Source organism: Polyodon spathula, chromosome 19, assembly GCF_017654505.1.
Source record: "Polyodon spathula isolate WHYD16114869_AA chromosome 19, ASM1765450v1, whole genome shotgun sequence".
Classification (NCBI taxonomy): Eukaryota; Metazoa; Chordata; class Actinopteri; order Acipenseriformes; family Polyodontidae; genus Polyodon; species Polyodon spathula.
In genome coordinates, this window is record NC_054552.1 from 30,538,657 (window position 1) to 30,562,736 (window position 24,080).

Here is a 24,080-nt window from a genome sequence, read left to right on the forward strand (position 1 = left end):
CCGGATGCAGAGATACTCTGTCATGCATTAATCTCCTGTCGGCTACTGCAGCTCTCTCTATGGTGATCTTCCATCACGTGCCATAAACCAGTTGCAGCTGGTTCAAAATGCCGCATCTAGGATCCTTACCAGATGTAAAAAACATGATCACATTACCCCCTGTCTTGCCCAGCTGCACTGGCTACCTGTAAAGTTCAGGATTATTTACAAAAATTTCCTGCTTGTCTGCAAGACCCTTCATCACACAGGTCTAGAGTATCTCTCCAACCTGCTGATCTGCCAAGTCTCTTCACGCAAGCTGAGGTCCTCTGACTCAGGCTTGCTTGTTATACCCAAGCAAAAGTACACCATACTTGGAGAGCTCTCTTTTACCCTCATGGCCCCAACTCTCTGGAACTCTCTCAGCTTTAGTGTGTGCAGCTCCCACAGTCGCTCGCTTCAAATCAACTCTCAGGACCCGCTTGTTCTCTCTTGCTTTCAATGCTCTTTAAGCCTGATATTTGTTATTAGCTGAAGTCTAAATTGCTCTTTCAGGTTTTTCCCCCCATCTTATTTGTATGATTCTGTATGACACACGCATCCATATCCTAGACTTTTATGTAATGTATTATGCATGTAATGCATTTGCATTGTTTTTTACTGTTTGTATTTAATGTGCTATGCCCTGTATTTCAAAAAATGCATTTTTGTATTTTAATGTATTATGCATTGTTCCTTACTATGTTGTAAAGCACTTTGAGATGGTGGTCCATTATGAAAGGCGCTATATAAAATATTGATTTATTAATTGACATATGAGCTACAAAGTAGAAGGTTTATAATCAAAGATCTCAAGAGATATCATCTTGCTATTTTTGGTATTATTAACATGAGGTTATCATTGCTTTACTATTACTGCATCCTAAAGGCTGATCAAACCTACCACAATAGTAGGGTGAGGCCTCTCCACAGGATTCAATGAATACACTGGCACAGCGTAGTGGGCAAACTCTGGCACTGCCACTGCAGCAGCATTTGCATGGCTAATGTGTGAACAGTTCTACAGGGATTAGAGGTGTCAGATTCTGCATCATGGAAGCTCAAAAGCAAAACTAAAGGTGTGGCCAGTTTATAATACCTTTTGGTTACAATCAGTTCCTGGTTCGTTATCGTTTCTGAAACCCTGTTACAAGAAACCTAAAAAAAAAATTACATGCAGCGCTATCTACTATTTAATCAACACAGAATTCATTCCTCAACATGGATATTAAAAAATTGAACTTCTGCCTTAACTTATGTAAGTTTGAATAGTGTTTTTTTGTGTTTCCAAGCTACCTTGTTATGTGTCAGTACAAATTAAAAGCAACACAAATGAAACGAAAGATATTACAGTTTATGGGGTTCTAATAGGTTTAAAGAAAAACAGAATAAATTTGCTTGTACATCACAAAAATGTTCACTGGCCTGGGTCCCACAGCTATGAACTCTGTACCTTCTATAATCCCTTCTTCACATATAATTCTTACTTAATAACAGTTTGTCTGCCTTCCCTACCATTTAGAATGTAAAATATTTAATCGAACCTTTGACCCCATCTGGGTTAGAGAACACCTTGTGTTATAAATCAACAGACCTTTCTAAAGCAGACAAAACTAATAATGTTGCATATTTCAAAAGATAACCTGCTTTAATAAAAGATGGCTTGAAATCAATAGTTTTTACAGGACAGAACCGTATTTGAGGGGATGCAGTTGGATCTTCACGAACCCTGGATTGTCTTCAAGAACAAAACTCATTGTGCCAGAAAGGAAGGTCGTGTGAGGTAAGATAGGAAAACGGAAAACGTTTCCTTCTTATTATGTCATTGCTATAATAAGCTCAAGTCTCTGCTGTGCCACTGCAGCAGCTGTAGAGATGGAAAAAAAAAACATTTGAATACCAATTAGAAACCATACCAGCTATGTAAGGCAGGATTTACACCATTATGAAAAACTTCAAGGCTCATCACATGTATAATGATTTTAAAGATTATTTCAGCCTATCACTGGGCCTAATTATTGCAGGTTACCTTCCCCAGATTTTGAAAACACTACACTTCACGCTATGCTAAACTTGAACACACCAGAAACAAAGAAGCCTGCAGTGCAAGGCTCCCTAAATATCATGTGTTCATTCTTGTAGATCTTTAACAAGGCGGAATGCTTTTGTGCTGCTATTTTATGTAAAAGATGATTTTTAGTTGTAAAAGCCTACACATAATGCATGACCCACATGTTTAATTATATCTGGTACCCTGGGTGGGAACTAAAATGTTTTTTTTTTTTGGTTGTACACAAGGGGCAAGTATTCAATTTGTAGGGGCAGATGTGAAACTAACTTGTGAGCAAACCCTAGTCATTTTTGGTGGGGATAAATAGTGTACTATGCAGGGAAACTGTAAAAAAAGTTACACATTGGGGATTTTTAAACAATGTAAAAGTTTGGCTAGAATACCTTTACAAAGTTAGTCAATAAAAAATAAATCAACATTTGACAGTCAAAGACTAGAACTGGGTTTTAGTATTGCTGAGCATTCCCCATAATATAAGATTTCTGTATAACTTAAGAATGCAACACAGACGTTCATTTTATGTACCATTTTTTATTAGATTTATATAGAAATACTTAAAAAAAACATGAAGCAGCACCATTACTTAAGTTTTACCTTTATTATGTAGAACTTTAAAACGTCAGAAAAATAAAACTCTTGATACAATTTCAAATCTTGTTTCAGCAAATATAATATTAGTATTTGACCATGAGGTTAAAGGCCCTTTTATCATAAAATAAAATATACTTTGTTTTTAAACTTTGCTCAATAAAGTACAATTACGCTCAAGTAACTTCACCTATACGTAAACAAGTGGTAAACAAATGTATTAAAATAGAAATACGAAAACTAGAGTGGTGCAAAGGAATTCTGTAATTTCCACTGAAATCTAATTTGTACAAATGTTAAAAAGCATAAACAGTTCCTTTTGTTTGACTTACTAAGTTTTATACATTTTCATTTTTGTAATAATATAGAATAAAATATGCTTTATATCACTGAATAAAAAATATGCTGGGTGAAGCAGATTTAAAAGACTTTCTTTTTTTCTTTTTTGCGAAACCTATAAAACCCTCCATCCTAACAGAATACTGTTTAATGCAACACACATTGTGTGGCTTGTATTTCCATCCACGGTTGTGTGATATTAAAATAATACAGTGTTCTTTGCCCAAAGGCCATACTAAAAAATAAAAAAAAAAAGATTGTTTTTTTTTGTTTTTTTTAACCCAGCTACAAAAAAAGTTCACTGAACTTAAATTAAAATACCTGTAAACATCTTTGCAATACGAAATATAATCTTTCAAGTCAAAAAAGAATAAAATACTTCAATCTGTATTAATGCAATTTATCGTTAAAACGTTAAACTTGTGGATTTTTTTTTTCATATATATATATATAAGATATGTTGTTTTGTTTTTTTGCTAAAGCTGCAGTATCTCCTTTTTTACCCCCATTTACATTTTCCACAGGAACTTCTTGCCTTTTTTGAAAACAATTAGCACTGCAATTAGCACGTCTCCAACAGTCTGTACATTGCAGGACTTAAGTACCTAATTCATGACACCACATTTTGGAACTTTATAAATATATTGTAAAATTCACTGTTACTATAATTTACTAATCTTTATTATTTGCAGCATGCACTAGATGTTAGAGATTTTTTCCCAAGCTACAGTACATTAAAAACAATGGCAACAAAGTCCTGAAAAGTTGTGTCCCTTTTTTGGATACTGCAGCTTTATATATTTATATATATATATTGGTTATTATATCTTAATAATGCAGTACAACAACATTGTTCTCTTTTTATATTTTACGAAAATATACGTATAGCCTGAGAAACTGCAGCGTGGCAGACAGGGCATTTGGGCTCGTTTTTCTCACAGATGCGGTTTGCACATTCCATGCAGAACATGTTGTGGCCACATGGGACCAGGGCCGCGATCACTTCGCTCTCAAAGCAAACCGAGCAATCCCGGCTGCCCTTCCTCCCTGTACCAGACGAGGTAGAGGAGGAGCTGGACGAAGAGCTCGAGGAAGAGGAATCAGAGGGGACCCCAGACAAGGGGGACCCCGAGAGAGAGGCAATGCCACTGGAAAGCCCGTTGCTGGTATAGCCAGGGAAGCTGAGGCCTCCACCTCCAGGATCACTACGCACTCTGCGTGCCAGAGGATGCTCTGCAACCCCGGTGACATGGTGCAAGGGCGGGGAGAGCCGAGGCTTGGCGGTGCACCCCACACCGTTCACCCGTCTTTGGTTCGCAATGATCCCATTGGCGTTAGTGGAAGGACTGGTTGGATAGATGGCAGTGGTGGTGGTAGTGGTGGTAGAAGTGGCCACGTTGCGTTCGTACTGGGACCAGATCAGGGCTGACCCGGGCGGGGCAGGTGCAGGGTCAAACCCTGGCAGAGAATCGAAGGCCAAGTCAGTGCAATCTGGGGAAATGACATCACTCCCATAGATAAATCCATTCCCATTGCCATGGATGTTAACGTTGATGTTGACGTTATTGTTGTTGTTGTTGTTGTTGTTGTTGTTGTTGTGGTTGCCATTGCTTGAAGCAGTGTAGCTCAAGGCAGGGCTTGGCGGGCTGTAATCTGCCTGCCTGGAACTGCTGTTGTTCCCAAAGTAGGAATCTGTGGAGGCACTGCCCAGAGAGCTGGAGCTGTCATTGCGGTAGTTGGAGAAAGGCTTGCGCCCTGCATGGGGGGTCATGCTGGGCGTGGGCTTGCTCCACAGGCTCCCTGGGCCATGGAGCTCAAATCCTACATCGGTGCCATTGGCGTGGAAGTCGTTCTCGTCTGTCAGCTCAATCAGACCCCCAGTGCGCACGGCGATGTGTGCTTCGATCTCCTCCCGGGCTCGGTCCACATTCTCAGGCATGCCTGTGACCTCAAAGACTGGCTCTTTATCCCTGCTCGGAGTGACGATGTAGGTGTGTGTCTGCTGCTGGATGCGTTTGATGGTCGCCCCCTTGGGTCCCACCACCAGCCCCACCACTCTGTAGGGCACCCGCACCTGGATGGTGGTCTGCCCAGGCAGGTTGGGTGGCCCCGGGACTGTGGCAGCCCCGTTCAAGCTGCTGTTTTTATTCCTGGAGGCTCGGATCATGGAGAAATGCTCTGCGGCTGAGATGATTTCCCTCCTGGCCATTGCTACATCTTCCCTTCTGCCGGTCACAACAAAGACTGGCTCATCCCCACGCACTGGGGTCTTGATATAGGTGTTGGTCTTTGCTCTGAGAGCTTTGATTTTACATCCTAGGAACGGAAAAAAAGAGAGGAGACAAAAGCTAAATATTACTAATAATAATAATTATTTATGCAAAATAACCAATACCAGCATGATGATATATCTTGACATAGTTACTTATTCAAGGCAATTGCTGTTGTTATTCCAAAAATAGAGGAGTGCAGATTGCTTGCAGCAACTGTGTCTTAAGGGCTACAGTAAAAAAAAAAAAAAAAAAAAAAAAAGACAACACCCCCCCCCCCCCCCCCCCCCCCCCCCCCCCGCAAAACAATCCTAGTACTGCAGTAGAAATGTTTTTATACACAACTACTATGGTTGTGTTTCTATTAGCAAAAATAATCGCAACATCAAACAAACAAAACAAAACACTTTTTTTTGTGAGTTAACAAATTCAGGCAAAACTGCAATGAACCTTAAAATTCGTAACAGATTCGGTTATGTCAACATCTCAGTGCTGGTAGTTTTCAAGCTTTATCTAACACTCGTATATATATATATATATATATATATATATATATATATATATATATATATATATATATATATATATATACACACACACACACACACACACACAAAACAACACAACAAATAAAATTAAAAAAAAAAACACAAAGCTAGCAGCACATTTTATTAAGATGTGCGGTAGTGTTTCGTCAGTGTTCTGCAAGCATGCTTCTGCTTCTTTGTCTCTGACAGCAGGTAGCAGCCGTGACAGTGCAGTATAAATACAGAACCGCGTTTACAAGTTATTCACGCTGCCCTGCCGCGATTATCCAGACGAGAGATTACATGTTAGTTGTGTTACAACGACAGAAGCATTATAACATTGAAACCCAGACATGTTTTTACGCACCTTGCCTTCCGACAATTTCGGCTACATGCTCCGAGCTTGGAACCGGGACGCACTCGGTCATGTTCACGCTCTTTCTTCTCGGTTCGTTATCGTAGACGGAACTGTCATCGTTGTCCAAACCCAGCAAAGAAAGCTCTAATGCTATCTGCAGGGCTCTTTGGTCATCGAGGGTCTCCCCGTTGCTTCCTTTCCTCTCCATGTCGGAAAAAAGTGAGCTTGGCATCTTTGAAATTTCGCAGTCTGGTTAGCCAGGGATCAGGAAGATCAGACAAAGGGGACAAAAACTAAGGAAGGAGGGTGGGACTAGTAAGGACAAGGGGGTCCGGTGCAAAACCAGTGCTTCTCTTTTTCTTTGCAGTCAGTATTCAGTGCAATCCGGTTAAACTGAACGGACTGATAACCCGGATCCCCAAATTCTACGGGACGGATCGACCGCGGATACCAGAATTCTAGATTGTTGAAATGCCGGCAATGGCAGTATTCCTTAAAGGAGCCCCTCCCGGCTCACTCAACTCTTTTCTGTTTCTGTCTGAGCAGCAACCGCCAGACAGCACTACTGGGGAATATGCGAACATGACGTCAGGGACTGGCAAGGGGCGGTGCAGTGGCGCTTGTATTTGCATAGCTCAGCTGATTGGCTAGCTATCGTGCAAAGGGGTTGAAACCAAATGTCTGACCCCTTAGGCAAACTTATTTCTTTGTTATCTGCCGAAACAATAAAGTAAAGGAACAGTACTGCTTGTGTCCTGTGCCTCGCACATTGTATTAGTATAAATCAACGTGTCTACTTTCATTTGCATGTTTAAGTAAACTTAAAAAGTTTGCTACGACCAGGGATTTCCAAAGCAGTGCGGTCATCCACATAAAAAAGTATGATAGCTTTCTTGCTTGTTATAGCACCCTTACAAAAATACAGTGTCAGGGGCAAATCTGTTACAACCGTGATTTTGTGTTATAAGATAACCCATAGCGCTGCATTTAAGTCAGTTTAACTGACTATGTCAAGTAATGAAACATAGACAAGAACGGCAACCCTTCCAGCCTCATGCAGTTCCTGTTCCATACCGCTGACTGTTTTTTTTATTTTTTATTTATCACTTTTTTGATTCATACTGTAATAAAATATAATTTCCTCTCCAGCAAACAGACTCCGGTGTCCATAAACAATATCTTAAAAATGCATTTTTTAAGAAAACGATTATTATTATTATTATTATTATTATTATTATTATTATTATTATTGTTGTTGTTGTTGTTGTTATCGGAATGCATAAACGATACCAGAAGCCAAAGATAGCGTGTTGCATACGTCTAGTCCAGAGTAGCGGGCGGCTGTATTGCACAAATGAGGCCAGTGTAATTAAAAACGGCGTGTTGCCTTGTGCGAACCCGTTCACTAGCATGTCCAAACATGTATCCTCTGTTGCAGGTTCTGCTGCTGTTACATTTTTGTGCACATTTACCAGCTTATCAGAAAACTGGTAAACGTTTAACATCACGGCACGGGGAGGGAATTAACACGAAATATATATTTGCGTGTTCTCGAGTACAATAAATAAACGAATACATTATTTATGTTCGACAGATAACCCTTGTGTGATAACGTGGCTTCCCAATTGACAGTTCTGGGTTTTTTTTGTCATTTTTTTCAACTACAGCGTGCAACACTTCACAGGTAATTGCTGGTCACAAATAGTGGTCATTTCCTCGGGATGTTTACACGTGGGTGGTTACAAAGTTTGCGATTCAATTGATCTTTGAGAAACACGATTTTGTTCAACACATTGTGTATACAGTAAATACTGTGTGTGTGTGTGTGTGTGTGTGTGTGTGTGTGTGTGTGTGTGTGTGTGTGCGGTTTGTTTCCCACCAATATTAAATGTTTACAAATACCGTAGGTTGCAGAATAACCTATACTTTTGAACTGTCCTCCGCTGTGCACACAATGACACCATGAAGTGCAGTAAATTTTTGAACCAATGTTACACATAGTCGTATTTTATTTAATCTGTTGCAGGTACATTTATGATGTTATAGCCGTGATTTCATTTTATAATTGTGTTGCATAGGTACACTAGAACAGGGTTCTTTTGCCTCATAAAAGGCTTTTTTTTTCATTTTTGTAATAAACTCGCAACATCATCACTACGCAACATCATCACTATATATATATATATATATATATATATATATATATATATATATATATATATATATATATCGAAATGATCTATGCAGTGTGTACGTGCTGATTCCAATGCATCTTCAAGACAAGTCTGTCTCTGTGGACGTGCTGGAGCTGGGGGGAGGTGACCGAGTGGGGGGATGGGAATTCGCTTATCTAACACAAAATACATCTCAACTCCGTTCACAACAATTCAAACGGAAGAGGACTTGCTTTGTCACCTCGCTCCTACCCCCGCACCACAATAGATATGCTAATAGAACCTGCTTTCAACCTGCAGATGTGGGCTGGAATTTCTTTTGTTAACATCCCCTCTCTCTCCCCGCAACATAATCAGATTCAAGCCTGAACACAAAGTGCATTTAAAACATCTGGACATGCATTATTTAACGTTTACCCAGACATTCTAAACATATACATTATCAGGACGTTCCAATTCCATACTAGAGGCAGTTTTGTTTTGGTAGTTGCCTTTAGCCTGCTGTAGGTTGTTTATTATTTTTTTGGTTGTGTTTGTGTTTTAGTAAATAATGCACCAGATTTAAGGTTCACTTCTCTTTAGTGATTTTTCAGTGCAACCCTAATCATTATTTGTGTTTTAATTGATTATGTTTAGTTTCAGCTTTCTGCCATGTCTAAACCTTCTAGACTTAACTTTGTCTTAATGATTCCCCTACTTTCATTTTATTTTTAAAGTAAACATTACAGCTTTTGAATGGTTTACATGTTAAATATTCTAGCACACAATATGTCAACAGAAAACTGAGAATTATTCAATTTTAGAGTTAAGGAATTTAACAACAAATTAATTGAGCCCCTTTGGTTTCATGTTACCTAAATGACAGCGTAGCAGAATTGCCCACAAATAACTATGAACAACACTAGAAATAAACAAATAATAATAAAAAAAAAACGCACACTTTTCCTGGTACCCAGATCAGCCAAATTCAGTTTGCTTTCCAGCAGGTGGCATTGGTGTATATACTTCTGGTTAGCTCCAGATGTGATCAGCGAAAAAGGTGATCCGCAAACCCATGAGGTCTAGACTTCTATAGGCTTTCCATTGGTTGTATTACTTGTTCATATATTTGAGCCACCAGGTGTAAATCTATCTTATATTCAGTTGGTTTAATATTTAAAATAGCTTAAATTAGTTTTGGAAACATAATAAATATATTTTTTCATTGAACAAAAAAACTATTCAATTGGTTTATGTGGGGTTATCATGCATTTGACTCTTCCATATGTCCCCATATAAAGACCAGAAGTTTTTATTTTTTTTAAATCCATCACCATATCGTGCGGCCATGCATGAAAGGGCTACATGTTATTTAATGGCACATACCAGTCTCACATAACACTTGTATTTCCCACCATACATCAATGTTGATGTAATTCAGTGCCCTTCATATGTTTTAAAAAAATAAAAAATAAAATGGAATACGTTTCATTGACAACTTGTTTATGTTGTGATATTCGCTAGGAATAATATACCATATTAAGGTTTGACTTCCTGTTGGGCCAGCAAATTTCCTTCCACGTTTGTGCTCTGTGGCTCACCAGATTAACATCATGTACGATAATAGTTTTTCAGTTTTTTTAAACGCATCATTAAAACTGCAAAGACACACTTCAATTACACAGCTCCTCCTTTCATGTTCGGGATTGCGGTTTCCTGGTGTGGTTTGTGTGAGCATACGAAAAGAAAGAATTAACTTTTGATTTTCCTATTTTTTTTTTCCTGGCGATCGGAGATGTATATCCTTCATCCAATGGTTAAATCTTTAATGGCATCTTATGTAATTATATAATCTTCTATGGTGCCAGTATATAGATTTTTTCTTCAAGTCAGCCCTTTTAAGCAGTACATGATTGATCACTTGCACACAGACTTCTTACATGATAACCTTATCTGTACTAGAAATCCATCACATGATATATAAAGTAGTGTGAAATATAAGTGTCACAAAAAAGATTTATTTGAATTGGATTTTAACTTAGCAGTGTTACCTGATTACCAAATTATGTAACTGTGGCATGGTGCTTGAAGAGAAAGTACCTATAACTAACTTTGCATGTTAAAATATTCACTGAAGTTAGTTTTTATTTGCTAAATAAATATGGAATACTTTTTAAAACCAGGCTGATTAACTATTCTTCATGCCATAGGCTGAAGGCACCTTGTGATTATATACTTCATTTTACAATGCATTTACCGCAACATGCTAACCTCTCTATAATCCCATTAATTTAATTGTCACAACACAGTGTTTAGGATGAAACCTCCTCTGCTCATTACAGTGACCCAGGAGATGCAGGTCACAGCATGTTCTCATAGGCACGGTGTGTTTCCAAATAATTAGCTTATTGAGCAATCTCTTCACATCTTAATGCATCTCACAAAAAACAGTGCAAAACATTTTCTTGTATGGTCATTGGAATGACAACAAAAATGATCCTATCTAAAGCTGTAAACATTTGTGATAAATGAAGTATGAATGGAGAAATTCTGTTTTCAGTGACTCATTCCTGGTACCCGCACTAACAACACTCTTAATGAACGATTATGTTCATTTATGCCATACTGTTTTACCCACAACAATGAATTTTTAATGCACAGATTGTCTTTCAATCCAGCCAAAAGCTGTAGCAGTTTCAGGATGATCACAGGACTTGCTTTCTGACACAAAATGACAACAATACGAGGAAGTAGTATAAATACACTCCAGCTCAAACCCCACATAAAAATATACAGATTGGTTATACAGTTCCATGCCAGTGTATGCCAGTATATGCCAGTATGGGGAGTACTGGTGAGACAAAAGGGAACATTTAAAATTTAAAAACACATCAAGGAAATCATGCGATGTTCCCACACCCCACATCACAATCCTTAAATTTGTTAAGGTTCAGCACTGTGGACCCTGTATATATATATATATATATATATATATATATATATATATATATATATAATATATATAATAGATAGAAAATGTTTCCAAAATGCAATCCTGAACTTGGGTTAATTGGTTTTACCTTAGGACTTGTTTTGTAAGGAATTTTGTCTCAAAGTTACAATGCCTTCTCCGTGCACAAATTATGTACACCCTCCAAACCGCCCTCACCCTATGCACCTATCCTGCTAGGGTCATCTGTCTTAAAACAACCTTTCAATGTATCCGAAAATAGGTTGGTTGTTTTTTATTTACAAAAACCGTGTTTTAAGGTCTATGAGGATACTCAAACACAAATAAAGCAAAAACAAAACTCACAAAAATAAAGTTTCCAGGCTGGGCAATGCCTTCACTGGATTTAGAAAATTCAAAAACCACAAAACAAACACCAACCTGCTTCCTCAGCTCCCTCTCTCCAAATGAGAAGCAGAGGCCTCCTTTTATATCAGGTGGCTGGGCGCTGATTGATCGTTAATCAACCTAATCAACTAATCAACCCCAGCCACCTGAACATAATAAACCCAGGCAGGTAGGGGTTAACCCCATCCCTGCCAATTTCTAAAGAGCAGAGCTTTGCTCTGCCACACTACAGTTGAGTACACAAGAGCATGGTTTTATAACAGCAATACCCCGTTTGTGGGATGTCTCCTAAGCAGAGGGAATCTTATTAAGAAATCATTGTGACTAGAACAAGGTTACTGTCCTGTCATGCATGTAGCTAATCAGATTGCTCTGTATAGGCTATTTTTGTGCTGTTAATGATGGGAAGTCAATCCAACCTCCTCCAGCATTTTCCTGTTAATCATGGAGACCATCTTCTCTTCTTTTACTGTCGGTAATGCTGTACTAGTGTGCAACCCTTCTCCAAACACCACTGAATGGCATAAATATACACAAGCAATACATTCATTATTAGACCTGATGATGGTAGCCCTAGCTTTACTCATCACAACATTTTACACAAGATCACAGTTAAAATCTGCAAGGCACCTTGCAACAACACTTAAATTAGTTTCAAATCTCCAGATGAAACTTTGCAGCTAATACATCTGATCACGCTTGCATACACAATGCCTGCACCAAAGCTTAGGTCAGGAACCCATCTCCAAGAAAAGAGAGTGATGATGTGCACATCTAGCACATCTGTAGATTAAACCGTGTACACATGGACCATATTAAGAGCAAGATTATGAGCAAAGCAAGCCAAAGCAGTTTGGAAGAGATTAAAATGACAAGTTGTGTTAAAGCCTCCTGCATGCCCATTGTTAATCAACAGGATTGCATTCATATTGGGAACAAAGCTTCTGTATCTCGCTTTGTAATTCTAGGCTGTGTTCCTGGGGTTGCTTTAGCTTTCTTTGCCCATATTGAAGTTATATTGTCCATATTGACAGTTATGGACATATTGATGACATTTTTTTTTCCTTTTTAAATAATAATAATAACATCTTTTTCTTGTTAATCCTTTTATGGCCTTGAAAGTTTTATAGTTTTTCTAATAAAACATTTCAAAAACTATCTGAAAGCTCTTTAGTTGGACCAAGATCACAACTGGGCTGCATATGTCAACATTTTTTCACTCAAACCAATTTCTTTCACAAGCCTTATATGAGCAGTTGAGGAAGTTCAATGTACTGCATTAATTCAACACGCCATACTTTTTAAAGTGATAAAGACATTTTAATAATGTTACATGTGTAGAGACAGTATACAGACTCTGCATGGTCTGCATTACGAGTCTGGAATAGGTTAGGGCTACCTGAAACTGGTTTCTTATTAGTTGTTGTGAGGATATGTATGTCTGTTTGGGGCTAGCTCTTCTGAGCTGTATATTTAAATCTACCAAACCTTTACAAATTGAAGATTGTTTTCTATAGAATATGGCACAAAATACAGAAAACAGTGTTTTCACATCAGTACAATCCAGCAATGCCACTTGCTTTAAGGCTATTGAAGTTCGGTTTCTTTATTCTACCTGTACCATACACTTGTTAATCCTGTGACAGGTATCTCTGTGGACTATATTTCCTCAAGACTTGTTTCATCTGGACTGAGTACCTACTACACTGTATAAAGTCACTTGACCACTTTGCCCTGATGCTACACTGAGACCATTAATTTCACATCTCCTTGTGCTGTTGCATGAGTCTGCAACTCCCTAGTTTTATTGCACTGCAGTGAATAGTCTCTCCACAACAGCAGTGGGAGTTGCCAGTTTTGCTCTTGTGTAGATGGTCTGTTTTGACGTAAGTGCAATTTCAATTCTGGTTTGAGTTCGATATACACGCACATCTAGCTGCTCACTGAATCTTGCAGTGATTTGGCTGTTCAGTGTTTCTATTTTCTCATGTTACTTGAATCTTTACTGAAGCTGGATCGTGAAGAGTTTAAATGCATCACAAAGTTCATGCTTTAGATTTCATATTAGCACACACCTATCTGCCACAACAGCATCTTCCCACTGATATATTGTTATAAATTATATTGAAACTGCAGACAACCGTAGGCTGGTACAGATGCTGTCAGTTTAAATGATAGGAGTTGTGTAACTCAAATAATAATGTAGCTTCTGAAAGCCTATAAGATGTGATACCTGATTATGTGCCTGCTTGGCATTATGTAACAGGAACATAACATATTCAGACAAGATATATTGCAACAGTATTCGAATCACATCTGTTTACCATGCACATTACAGGCTTTAGGCATTCCCGAGACACTGAATTGTTGAATGGAGTAGTAAAGCATATTACTGACTTTTTGGGTCTGTTATAGATTTCATTTTCTCTCTCGCTCTCTCTCTCTCTCTCTCTCTCTCTCACTGTTTAGAAGGCTTCAGTCCCCCTTTTTTAAAAAGGCTATTGAAGAGTAAGCAGCAGGATTCAACTGTAATTTTTATTTTCATTGTTAACACCCAGACAACTTTTTACACTTATAACTTCAAACTGTTTCAAAATGGCCGCTCTAGTGCACTGGAGTTTTGGATCTGTCTTTTAAGCCACTGCAGAAAGAGTGATAAGAAGAAAGAAAAAAAAAACATAACAAGTGCTCTGGTTTTTCTGTTCCGTACCACACCATGAATCATTATTGCTGTGTTACCTGTTTGACAGCTTGGGCAATAATCCTTACACTATCAGTGCACTAGAGTGGCCATTTTGAAAAGAGCTTTGAAAAAGACACGTTATTTAGACAGCTGTAGCAACACCTGGGGATGTATAACGCTAGTTTACTCTTTGAAAAATTGTATCTTAAATGGGTCTTCCTTTATATGAGGTTACCTGTGGTTTGGTTTATTTTTGCTTCTGACTAATATGCAAGCAGGCTGAGTATTCAGAACAGCCTGCTCTTAATTTGTGAATTTATTAGGTGACAAGTGCAATACAGTCTATATATATATGCAAGACAGAATTAAAGGCTGATGGTTACTGTGTCTGTGCTGACACATTGAACTGAGCATGGTACTGATTTCACAGCCCCTCATTGGCTGCGTGCCAGACGCCTAAAGAACTCTGCCTTGCAGTGGAAGAACAGCTGCAGCAGCTGCCCCATAATGCATAAGATTTTTCTTTCTGTTCTGTACTGTAATCGAACTGGCTGTTCTGTGTACAGAAGAAAATTGCTGTGCAACTCAGTGCTCATTATGAAATGTGCAGTGCTTCGTACAGATTTCAAAAATAAAAATAAATCTGCCCTGTACCATTTGTACAGAACGCAATTTGAAAAAGCTTGCTGTTTGAGCTGTAGTGGAGCTTTTAATTGCAAATTGAACCTATAGATGAAAGTACCTCTAAGTCACAGGATGACAGGTTTGCAAGTGCTTTGACTCTTTGAATAACAGTTGGAACGTTAGCTATGTGCATTCTGATCAAGTGCACTGGATGATTAAAATAATGAATACAAAGTTTTATTCACATACCTGTGAACATGACTGTAGAGCATGGCAGCTTTAAATGAATATTAGGGACCCAGCCCAGGCTTGCAAACCCTGGCTCAGTGGCTGGCCTGTTTAATACCTTACCCCTGGCACGGTTTCAACAAGCCTATCACACAACATAAACACAAGCTCATCAGCTGGCAAAACACTGGGTGGGACTGGCCTCAATGGGCTGTTCAGAAATGAATGGCATACAATAAAGAATGTTTAAAAAATGCACTGTAGCTCTCACAGTTTGCATGGTTGTAGCGGTTTATATTTAACACAGCGTACATAAAAAGATACAAAGGTATTAACATGGGCCAGTTAATTATGCATCCCTGTATGGCGTATACTTTTAATAAGATTACCACCTGCTTTGTGTTCCTTTCTTTAATAGCATAGTCATTTGTTTTAATGAAGAAACTGCTTTCTTATTATAATCCAATTTGAATGCTCTGTGACAAATGGTGTCGCTTTTTAACACTTTACTTCCTCGCTCAATTTACAGCCTGTCAGAACTATAGAATGGCAGGCCAGATTTCAAAGGTATAGAAGGCTCAAATTACCTCATTCCAAGTTGCATTTATTAAGGGCTGGCTCTACTACAATTCAGTTTTATAGCCATCTGAAATCTGTTTATGGCATCAACAGCATCAATAAAAGCAGCGACTGAAAGGGAAAGCTACTGATAGTGTGACAGATGGCACAAAAAAGAACACATTCATGGAATCTGGAATCAGGGCTGCCATGAATAACCTGTTTTCACGAAAACTCAGATTACACTATGTAACACAATTTTTGTTCCTGGGTAGTAAGTGTTATTTCCTAATTGCTTATGCCTCAAAAGTATAGAAAATGGCTATTATTCCCCACAAACTTTGCTTTTGTGACCAGGACAGTGATATTTCAAAATATCACTATTTCCAATGGGAAAATGGGCAAATGTGTGTCTTTTCGTTCACATAAAGTCAGAAAAAAACAACATATGAATCCAAATTAACATGTATTTATACTAAAGTAATACAAAGATGACTACAAAAGATTTAGAAGTGAGTAGTTTTTCGAGATTTACGATTATACTGTATTTACAGTAAAAAAAAAAAAAAATAATTCTTACACAATGTTATAGATTTAAACAATAGGCAAACTACTACTATGCATTTCCATTAAAGCTATCTGTAATAATAACAGCTTTTTGGAACAACTGTAGGTCAGGTCAAGGACTAATGAGCAGCAGGGCCCTGCCGTTAATGTGTCGTCATTTTAATAATTTGTAACATTATTGTGCATTGGCCAGTTAGTCACTTATTATACTGTCTGTGAATGGTATTTGTCTATTAAGGAATGTGGTGCTGCCTTGCAGTCCCTAGTCTTCATATAACACCTTTTAATAGGGGCATGTTCAACACTTTTGAATTAGCAACAGGCATTCCCTGCTGCAGCTAACTTCAAGAATTCCAGTCAAGAAGAACGGTTTGCATTTCCCTAAGCCACTGTGTAATTATTAATGTACTTCAGGTCCTTCCCAACACTGCTGCTGATTGATAGGTATATATATATATATATATAGACACACGGTATTTTATTTATTTATTTATTTATTTTTTCAGCACAGAATTAGGTCATCTGCTAAAATTAACTACCCACGACTTTTCTCAGATGTGCTTCGATTGATCCGCTGCAGCTTGCGTTAGCCTTTTCAGCTGCTAATTTCAAGAGAAGCCGAAGAGGAATCATCTTTGTACAGGAAAAGACAGAAGAAAAAAAAGGGGAATTACTGAACTTGCAGAGCTGCAAAAATTGTAGCATTTCAAAGGAGTGTCTATCATCCTCCATGTTGCAGGAACCACTGACAGGGATCAGAGTTGAAATTCCTCTGACTCCAGGTTGCATTGATTGGCTGATTGGACGGTTGCCAAAAAGCACACACTGACTCCCACCTCTCCAGCTAATAAGCTGTCTCAGCAGGGCCTGCAATCCCTGAATAAAGGGCTTGTTCTCTCCATTTGTTCTCTCTATTCCCTCTTCTTAAGCATTAATATCAGATACCATGTGCCTCATCATCTTCACACAGAGATTCCTGTCTCCCCTTCCCCTCCTCTAAAAACAGAATTGACAGAAAAATGATTTATAATCCCTTCAGCATGCATTCCTTGTCTCTGCCTGTTGGTATTACCAGTGTTAATGAATTGTTAATGGATGAATGTATATACTGTATATATGTGCGTGTGAGTTTGAGGTTCTTGAATATAATTGCGGTATTAGTTGGCATCTGGAACAAAAGCATGATACGCTGATTCCCATATATTAAAACAAAATAGGTTCTTGTGTTGTGTTTTAAACATTGTATCATAAACATTGAAAAGAGGAATTGATAGATAATCATGCTGTTATTCTACATAAGTGTTATTTTCTTTTGATCATATTATATATACATTCATATGCCTGCAGTATCTTGCAGTGTGTTGTAGTCTTTTAATTTGGATGCACCTAGATCTTGTTGCACAGTTGCTTCATTCACTATTCTACAGATACTAATCTCAAGCTAATTGTGTGTTCAGTGGGTGTGCAGTGATTGGGAGAGTGGATTCCGAGGCCAGTGCAGCAGGGGGAGCCCTTTGGAGACTGAAGTATATTACAGGACAACAAAGCAGGAATCCAGCCTTGTTCATGCCATGTATGCATCACGCTTTTGTACAAACTCCAATATTTTAACAATGAAAAGTACAAGGGATGCACAGCATCAGACAATGTTCTAGGCAATTATATTCTTCTCAGTAAAAAACAAAAACAAATGTGAACTGTGGCTTAAAGCATCGGACGCCAGCAAACATTCAAAGCAGTTAACTGGAAACAAGATTGTGTGTAAATGTGCAATTTGCCAAGTAAACCACAGTTATTGCTGAACTCAGTCAAATCACAATGCACTCCATTCCCTAAGAAAAGTAAGTTGTACATAAAACAATTTTCAGTTGCACTTCAACAGAAAACATGTATTGAGTGCTCATTTTCCACCAGTAATTAACCAACTCCAAACTCAGTACCCAGAAGCCAAGGTTTAATAACTAGATAACAATTACTTAATACCAATAATAACAATTATATATATATATGGTTATATTAGAACAGTACTGACACTGACATGGAAAAAAATGAGTATCTTACAGCTCATACCAGCCATTCTGGACATCCAGCATATATTCAGTGTTGTTTTATGAAGTGTTATCTGATGTAATTCTACTGGGGTTTATAGTGACACAGGTATTATTATTATTATTATTATTATTATTATTATTATTATTATTATTATTATTATTATTATTATTATTAACAAAATGATGTACATATTAAAAATTATATTTCATGCAATGGGTTAGTAGAAACAAACATCCCCTATAGATTCTACCTGTTGTATAATGTGATTCATATTTGAATCACTCATCAATATCAGTACCACCACTATCTTCAAAGTACAACTTTCAATTGGAATTTTCCATTTAAATATTCTGGGACTGTTGAAAGATTTCTGCAACAATTACAAGACAAATACTGACAATTCAAACAGGAACTGGCCCATATATCTGACAGTGGAAATAGTCTTCACTTTTTTCTGCACTTAGGCGTCTGAAAATCCATCTTACAGAAAAAAAAAAAACATTTTGGACTCCAAGTACTATTTTATTGAAGAAAAATAAAACATATCCTTCGATTTCACTCACAAAAAAAAAAAAAAAAAAAGCATAACGTTCACTTTCTGCAGCAATAATCTTTGGTAAGAGCTAAAGAAAATCTATAGCATTATTTTGATTGAATGAAGATATAGTACATGGAGTCCTGTTACACAGCCTGTGGTGATTTGTGGGCTAAGAATGGAGATTTTTAATTTTTTTTTTTTTTCTCCCCACCTACACTTCAGATGTCTGGATTAGATTGCATGGCATTTAAAACTAGCACAAATCAGCAACTACAATCACAAAAGCAGAAAACTAAAATAAAGAAACTCAGGGTTCTAAAGTCACTATTAGTTTGAAGATGCTGCTGTGGTTTGATTTTAAGGATGCTATCAGGCGTTGTGTTTCCCTGTGAGCTGTCTGCTGTTTTGTTCTTGACAGTAGAACAATTTCTGTGCCCACATTAAGCAGTTAGAGCTTTTAAAAAGACGGGTGTCCTGTTTTAATAAGCACCCTCGCAGTGAGGGTTTTGTAGTTACTTGTCTAGTTGAACAGAATTTATTTTTTTGGTTAACTAAAAAGTGGCAATTCAGAGAGATTTAAATAAGGCTAAAAATAGTAATAATCTTGTCACTCTAGTCATATTTAACAAAAAACTTGCTGATGTCTGCAAGAGACCTGGGACTTGGAAAAAGATTCATCTTCCAGCAGGAAAATGACCCCAAACATACAGCCAAAGCCGCACTGGAGTGGCTTAAAAACAAAAATGTCAATGTCTTGGAGTGGACCAGTCGAAGCCCGGACATCAATCCAATTGAGAATATGTAGAAAGAGTTGAAAATTGCTGTTCACCAAAGGTCCCCATCCAACCTGACGGAGCTTGAGCAATTTTGCAAAGAAGAATGGGCAAAAATTGCAGTGTCCAGATGTGCAAAGCTGGTAGAGACTTATCCAAATAGACTTATGGCTGTAATTGCTGCCAAAGGTGCCTCTATCAAATATGTATGCAATCAATTATTTTCTGTTTTGTATTTGTAATTAATTTAGAACAATTTGTAGATTTTATTTTTCATTTTGACATTATAGACTTTTTTTGTGTTGATCAGTGGCAAAAATTCCTAATTAAATCCATTTTGATTCCACGTTGTAACACAATAAAATGTGGAAAGGTCCAAGGGGGGGTGAATACTTTTGAGAGCCACTGTGTGTGTGTGTGTGTGTGTGTGTATATATATATATATATATATATATATATATATATATATATATAATATATATATATATATATATAACAGAATGTATTATTGTGTATACAAATAAATGCATGCATAAATAAACACACAAAATATATAAACGCATAAATAAATAAAGCTGTCTGCAAGAAAAAAAAAGGCAGACAAACCACATCTGCACAAAATTATTTCTATGCTGAAAGAGTGCTTGCCTCTGCAAACCAAAGGTGAAGTGTGATGTTGTAACATCCCAAGAATAAAGAGTGCGACTGGCCTTAGACAGAAGCAGCAGCAGGCTTGCTCAGCTGTCACATTACATAGAGAGACAAGCCACCTCTGCTAGCCTAACAGCTGTTTCTTTTATTGGATGGCCCCGCTCACCACCTCTACACATCATCATGTGTTTTTGTTCTTTCCTACAGTACGCCAATCCACATTGCACACGCAAGTGTGGTTTCCAGTATAAACCTGCCTGGTGGGGGGGATAAACAACTATCAAATTCCAGACACTCCCTTGATCATACGTTTGTTCCATCTTGCAGATATATAGATTTTTATTTTCTGAAACCCAAGAATCATAGGTGGCCTTTTATATCCAAGATCATGATTCAATTTGTTCTGCAGAGTAGTTTATGATGAAAATATTTAGTGGTAACTCCTGCATTATACTGTCACCCTTGACACTTGAGAATTATCACACACAGCAGTATAAGAAACACACACATGCAACATGGACAGTAGTTAATGAGTTTTACGAATAAATTTGCAACCTTATATTTCCTTTGCGGGATTGGAAAATAAAACTCTCAGTAAAACAGTAATATTATGGTGTTTCTTTTGGACTACAATACGTGATCGAGCTAGCAAGGCTAAGGTTATAGTTTTTTTTTTAGGTCAGCAATAGGAGCATGTGCCGCCTTTCACAGGATGAATGCCGGTTTCTCTGTGCAGGTGCACTTGTGGTGCAGCCCCAGGAGGAAGGCAATTGCTGACATGCACGCCCATTCAATTCCCTGTCAAATGGGTGTTTGTAATTTAGTAGCTGACTGGCTGAAGCTCAGCCCATATGGTAGCTGTTCTAACAAAGAGAAGGGAACAGAGCTTCGAGCAGCTAGAGAGGGAAATGCATTTTGATTATTAACTCTTCGCAGTCACCCTGAGCCTAACCCTCCTAGGATAATCATCATCTGATTTAACCAAACAAAAGCGTGTCATGATCTATAACCTGAGTGCATCAAAGCAGTGATTAACTACATCTGTGTCTACGCTCACACATAGGTGCAGTAAAACACTATTTTCCCTGTTCTTTCTTTAAAACATGTACATGTTGCAAATGGGTAGATATAGGTTGCTTCATTAAGGATAGAATATTAATCACACAGAAAATACATTACACCTTTTGGATTACTGCGATGCTAGTGGCTGGCTGTGTTTAAAAGGTAATTTTGATTGACTGAAAACATTTGGCTATAATTTACTGAGCCCTTGTTAAGCCAAGAGAGCTTGTAATATGGGGAAAATGTGGATCAGTAAATCAATAACATTATTCTGTATTTTTTTTATTTTGGTGTTAAACTGGGGATTCATAATTTTTAGCTACAAGAAAAAAAACCTTAAGAGGAAAAAAAAAAAGCAAGCAGGCAAATTCTAAATGCGTGGCAGATGCTAATAAGCCAAGGTCACGGTCCATTTCCATTCACCTCCAGATACCTTGATTCGAGTTCAGCCTGAGGGAAAGGGAAGGGGAAATGGCTTACTCCACAGAGATCCCTTGAACAGCTTTGTCATTTATTTATGACGACCGCTGAAAATCGAAATACATTTTCATTAAGAAGAGGGCAAGATAACTGTGCCATTTATCGCTTGTGTTTAAATGGTAAAAGCAGTCATCATTCCCATCATGACATCACGTCCCCAGAGCCAGACAGCAGCTCCGCAGAAAGATGTACAGTATACAGTGAAATGTGGAAGTCTGGGTGCAAAGCTCCACAGTTCAGTGCAGTCTATAGTACGGCAAAAAGCTTTTAACAAACGCGTAACAGCACTGTATAATAGCAGGGCCGCTCTTCTACAACAGGGTACAAACAAATCACATTTACTTCAGAAAATTCAGACACATTCATCGAATATGTGTGTTTTTAATGTCTCTGATTTTAAGAAGTTTTATGTTGGAAATGTGGGTTGCACTAGTGTTGGATGGGATTCTTATAAACAGAATAATGCATACCAGCCTGTTAAATACAAGCAAGCGTTACACTCAGGGTGTTTTAATAATGTTAAAAACAAGCACATCAGTGGTCTTTTTGAGTTAGGTAGCCTTGTTTACGCTGCCTGTTTACTGGTTGGTGTTGGTCACGTTGACAGTTTTTGAAGGGAGTTTGGAGAGGTCAAGTATTTCAGTTATTGGTTTTGTGACAGTGGGAGAGGGCCAGTTGAAAGTCCTGTTACTGACAGTTGTTCAGAGCACGTGTGCAAGTGATGAAAACAAAACGTAAGGACACAATCTGAAAGAATTAACATTCGAAAGTAAATACAAATAAGTCCCCCCTTCTGTAAATCAAACACACTGTACAAAGATAAGTCTTGCGATAGACCCCTACTTTTTACCACTCTGACACTGTTCCCTTGCAGGCATGGCTTCACACCTCTATAGATCACAACTTGTAAGACACATTTGCCACTCTGCCAATAAAAGACCCTGTAAAAAAATATGAGTTCTTCTTAATAATTGGCCTACGTTTCAGTGCCAATTATCCATTGTTGACAGCCAGGCAGACTTTTAATACATGCAATGCAAAGTGGAAAAATAATAAAAACCATCTGGTTAACCACACTGGCACAAATCTTTATTTTAACATAAGACACAGACAATTTCTCTAGTTCCAACAGAATTTACTGAATACCACAAAACTAACAGAATAAAGAGAAAAAAACAATCCCAGAAAATGGCATCATATATAAAGTGTAAGAGGTTAGCTCTAGTGTAAACAGAAACACAGTCAGGAGACAAGGAGCGTGTGAGTAAAGTGGGAAATATTTTCATTTTCTGACTGAGTAATCGGCTGTGGTCAGAAGGACTTGTTTATTGAAATCTGGAAGATTTGAAGCCTGGCTCTTGTAATCTCAGCTGCGCAATTACTATCCAAAGAGCTGCCTGCTACAAACCAATTGATTGCAGATTAGGAGAAAGTATGTGGTGATCCAAACAGGGCAACGAAGGGAAGGAGCACACAGCGGGTTAAGATATTGAATAAAATCTTATTTGTATTGTAAATCTAAGAAGAAGGTGGAGAAGGTGGGAGAAAACCAAGGCCACGAGCAAAGCACACAAGGCACTAATCCAGGTGAGTATTTACACTGGCTATAGATCAGTGTTTTGCAGTGGTTATCTGTTACAGCATTTAAGCAGTCGCCTTGTTTCTCCTCAGTAAAAAGCTGGGGGCTGCAGTTGTTATATTCACAAGAGTGGGATAAGGTTTTACAACGATTTTTTTATTATACTTTAGACAAGTAATGATTTAGTTAACAAGCATAATGTAACAGTACAAGCATTTGAGTTAATAAAAGCTAGTGTGTTAGAGATGCCGTGAGGCACTTCTTTAACCTAAATGAAAAAAGAAAAATACTTCAAATGCCTTTCACATGTGAAATATTTGATAGCATGATTCTCGTTTTAAGTGTTATGTTATCTTTACTGGTCTCTTGCATAAGGGTCAAGTTGGTGACTCACATTGTGTGAAACAGATGATGTCATTGTAAACAGAGCAAGGTCAGAGTCCCTAAAGACATATTTCACTGGCAATTGGATGAGATCATTGCATATGTTTGTATGCTCTTAGGTGAAACACTTAAGTTGGAGAAAATAACAAGACCGTTTACAATGTACTAATACCAATACACCATATCCTTTAAACGGGGAATCTTCCTTCTGCAGAAACA

General features: G+C 37.9%; 1 protein-coding gene across 1 annotated transcript; it reads right to left on the minus strand.

Annotated features, from left to right (window-relative positions):
* Window positions 1-2,665: 2,665 nt before the first annotated feature.
* Window positions 2,666-6,719, minus strand: LOC121295127 (RNA-binding protein MEX3B-like). Its single transcript, XM_041219539.1, has 2 exons — window positions 6,181-6,719; window positions 2,666-5,332 (listed from the first exon to the last, which is right to left on the minus strand). The coding sequence occupies exons 1-2, from the start codon at window positions 6,401-6,403 to the stop codon at window positions 3,885-3,887; spliced, it is 1,671 nt and encodes a 556-aa protein (XP_041075473.1). The 5' UTR covers window positions 6,404-6,719; the 3' UTR covers window positions 2,666-3,884.
* Between the last annotated feature and the right edge of the window lie 17,361 nt (window positions 6,720-24,080).

Bases quoted from the DNA above. Each gene is read 5' to 3' on its own strand.
- LOC121295127 (XM_041219539.1), bottom strand. From the start codon at position 6,403: ATGCCAAGCTCACTTTTTTCCGACATGGAGAGGAAAGGAAGCAACGGG. The intron at 5,333-6,180 runs GTGCGTAAAAAC...TTCCGTTCCTAG, and splicing joins CGAAATTGTCGGAAGGCAAG to GATGTAAAATCAAAGCTCTC.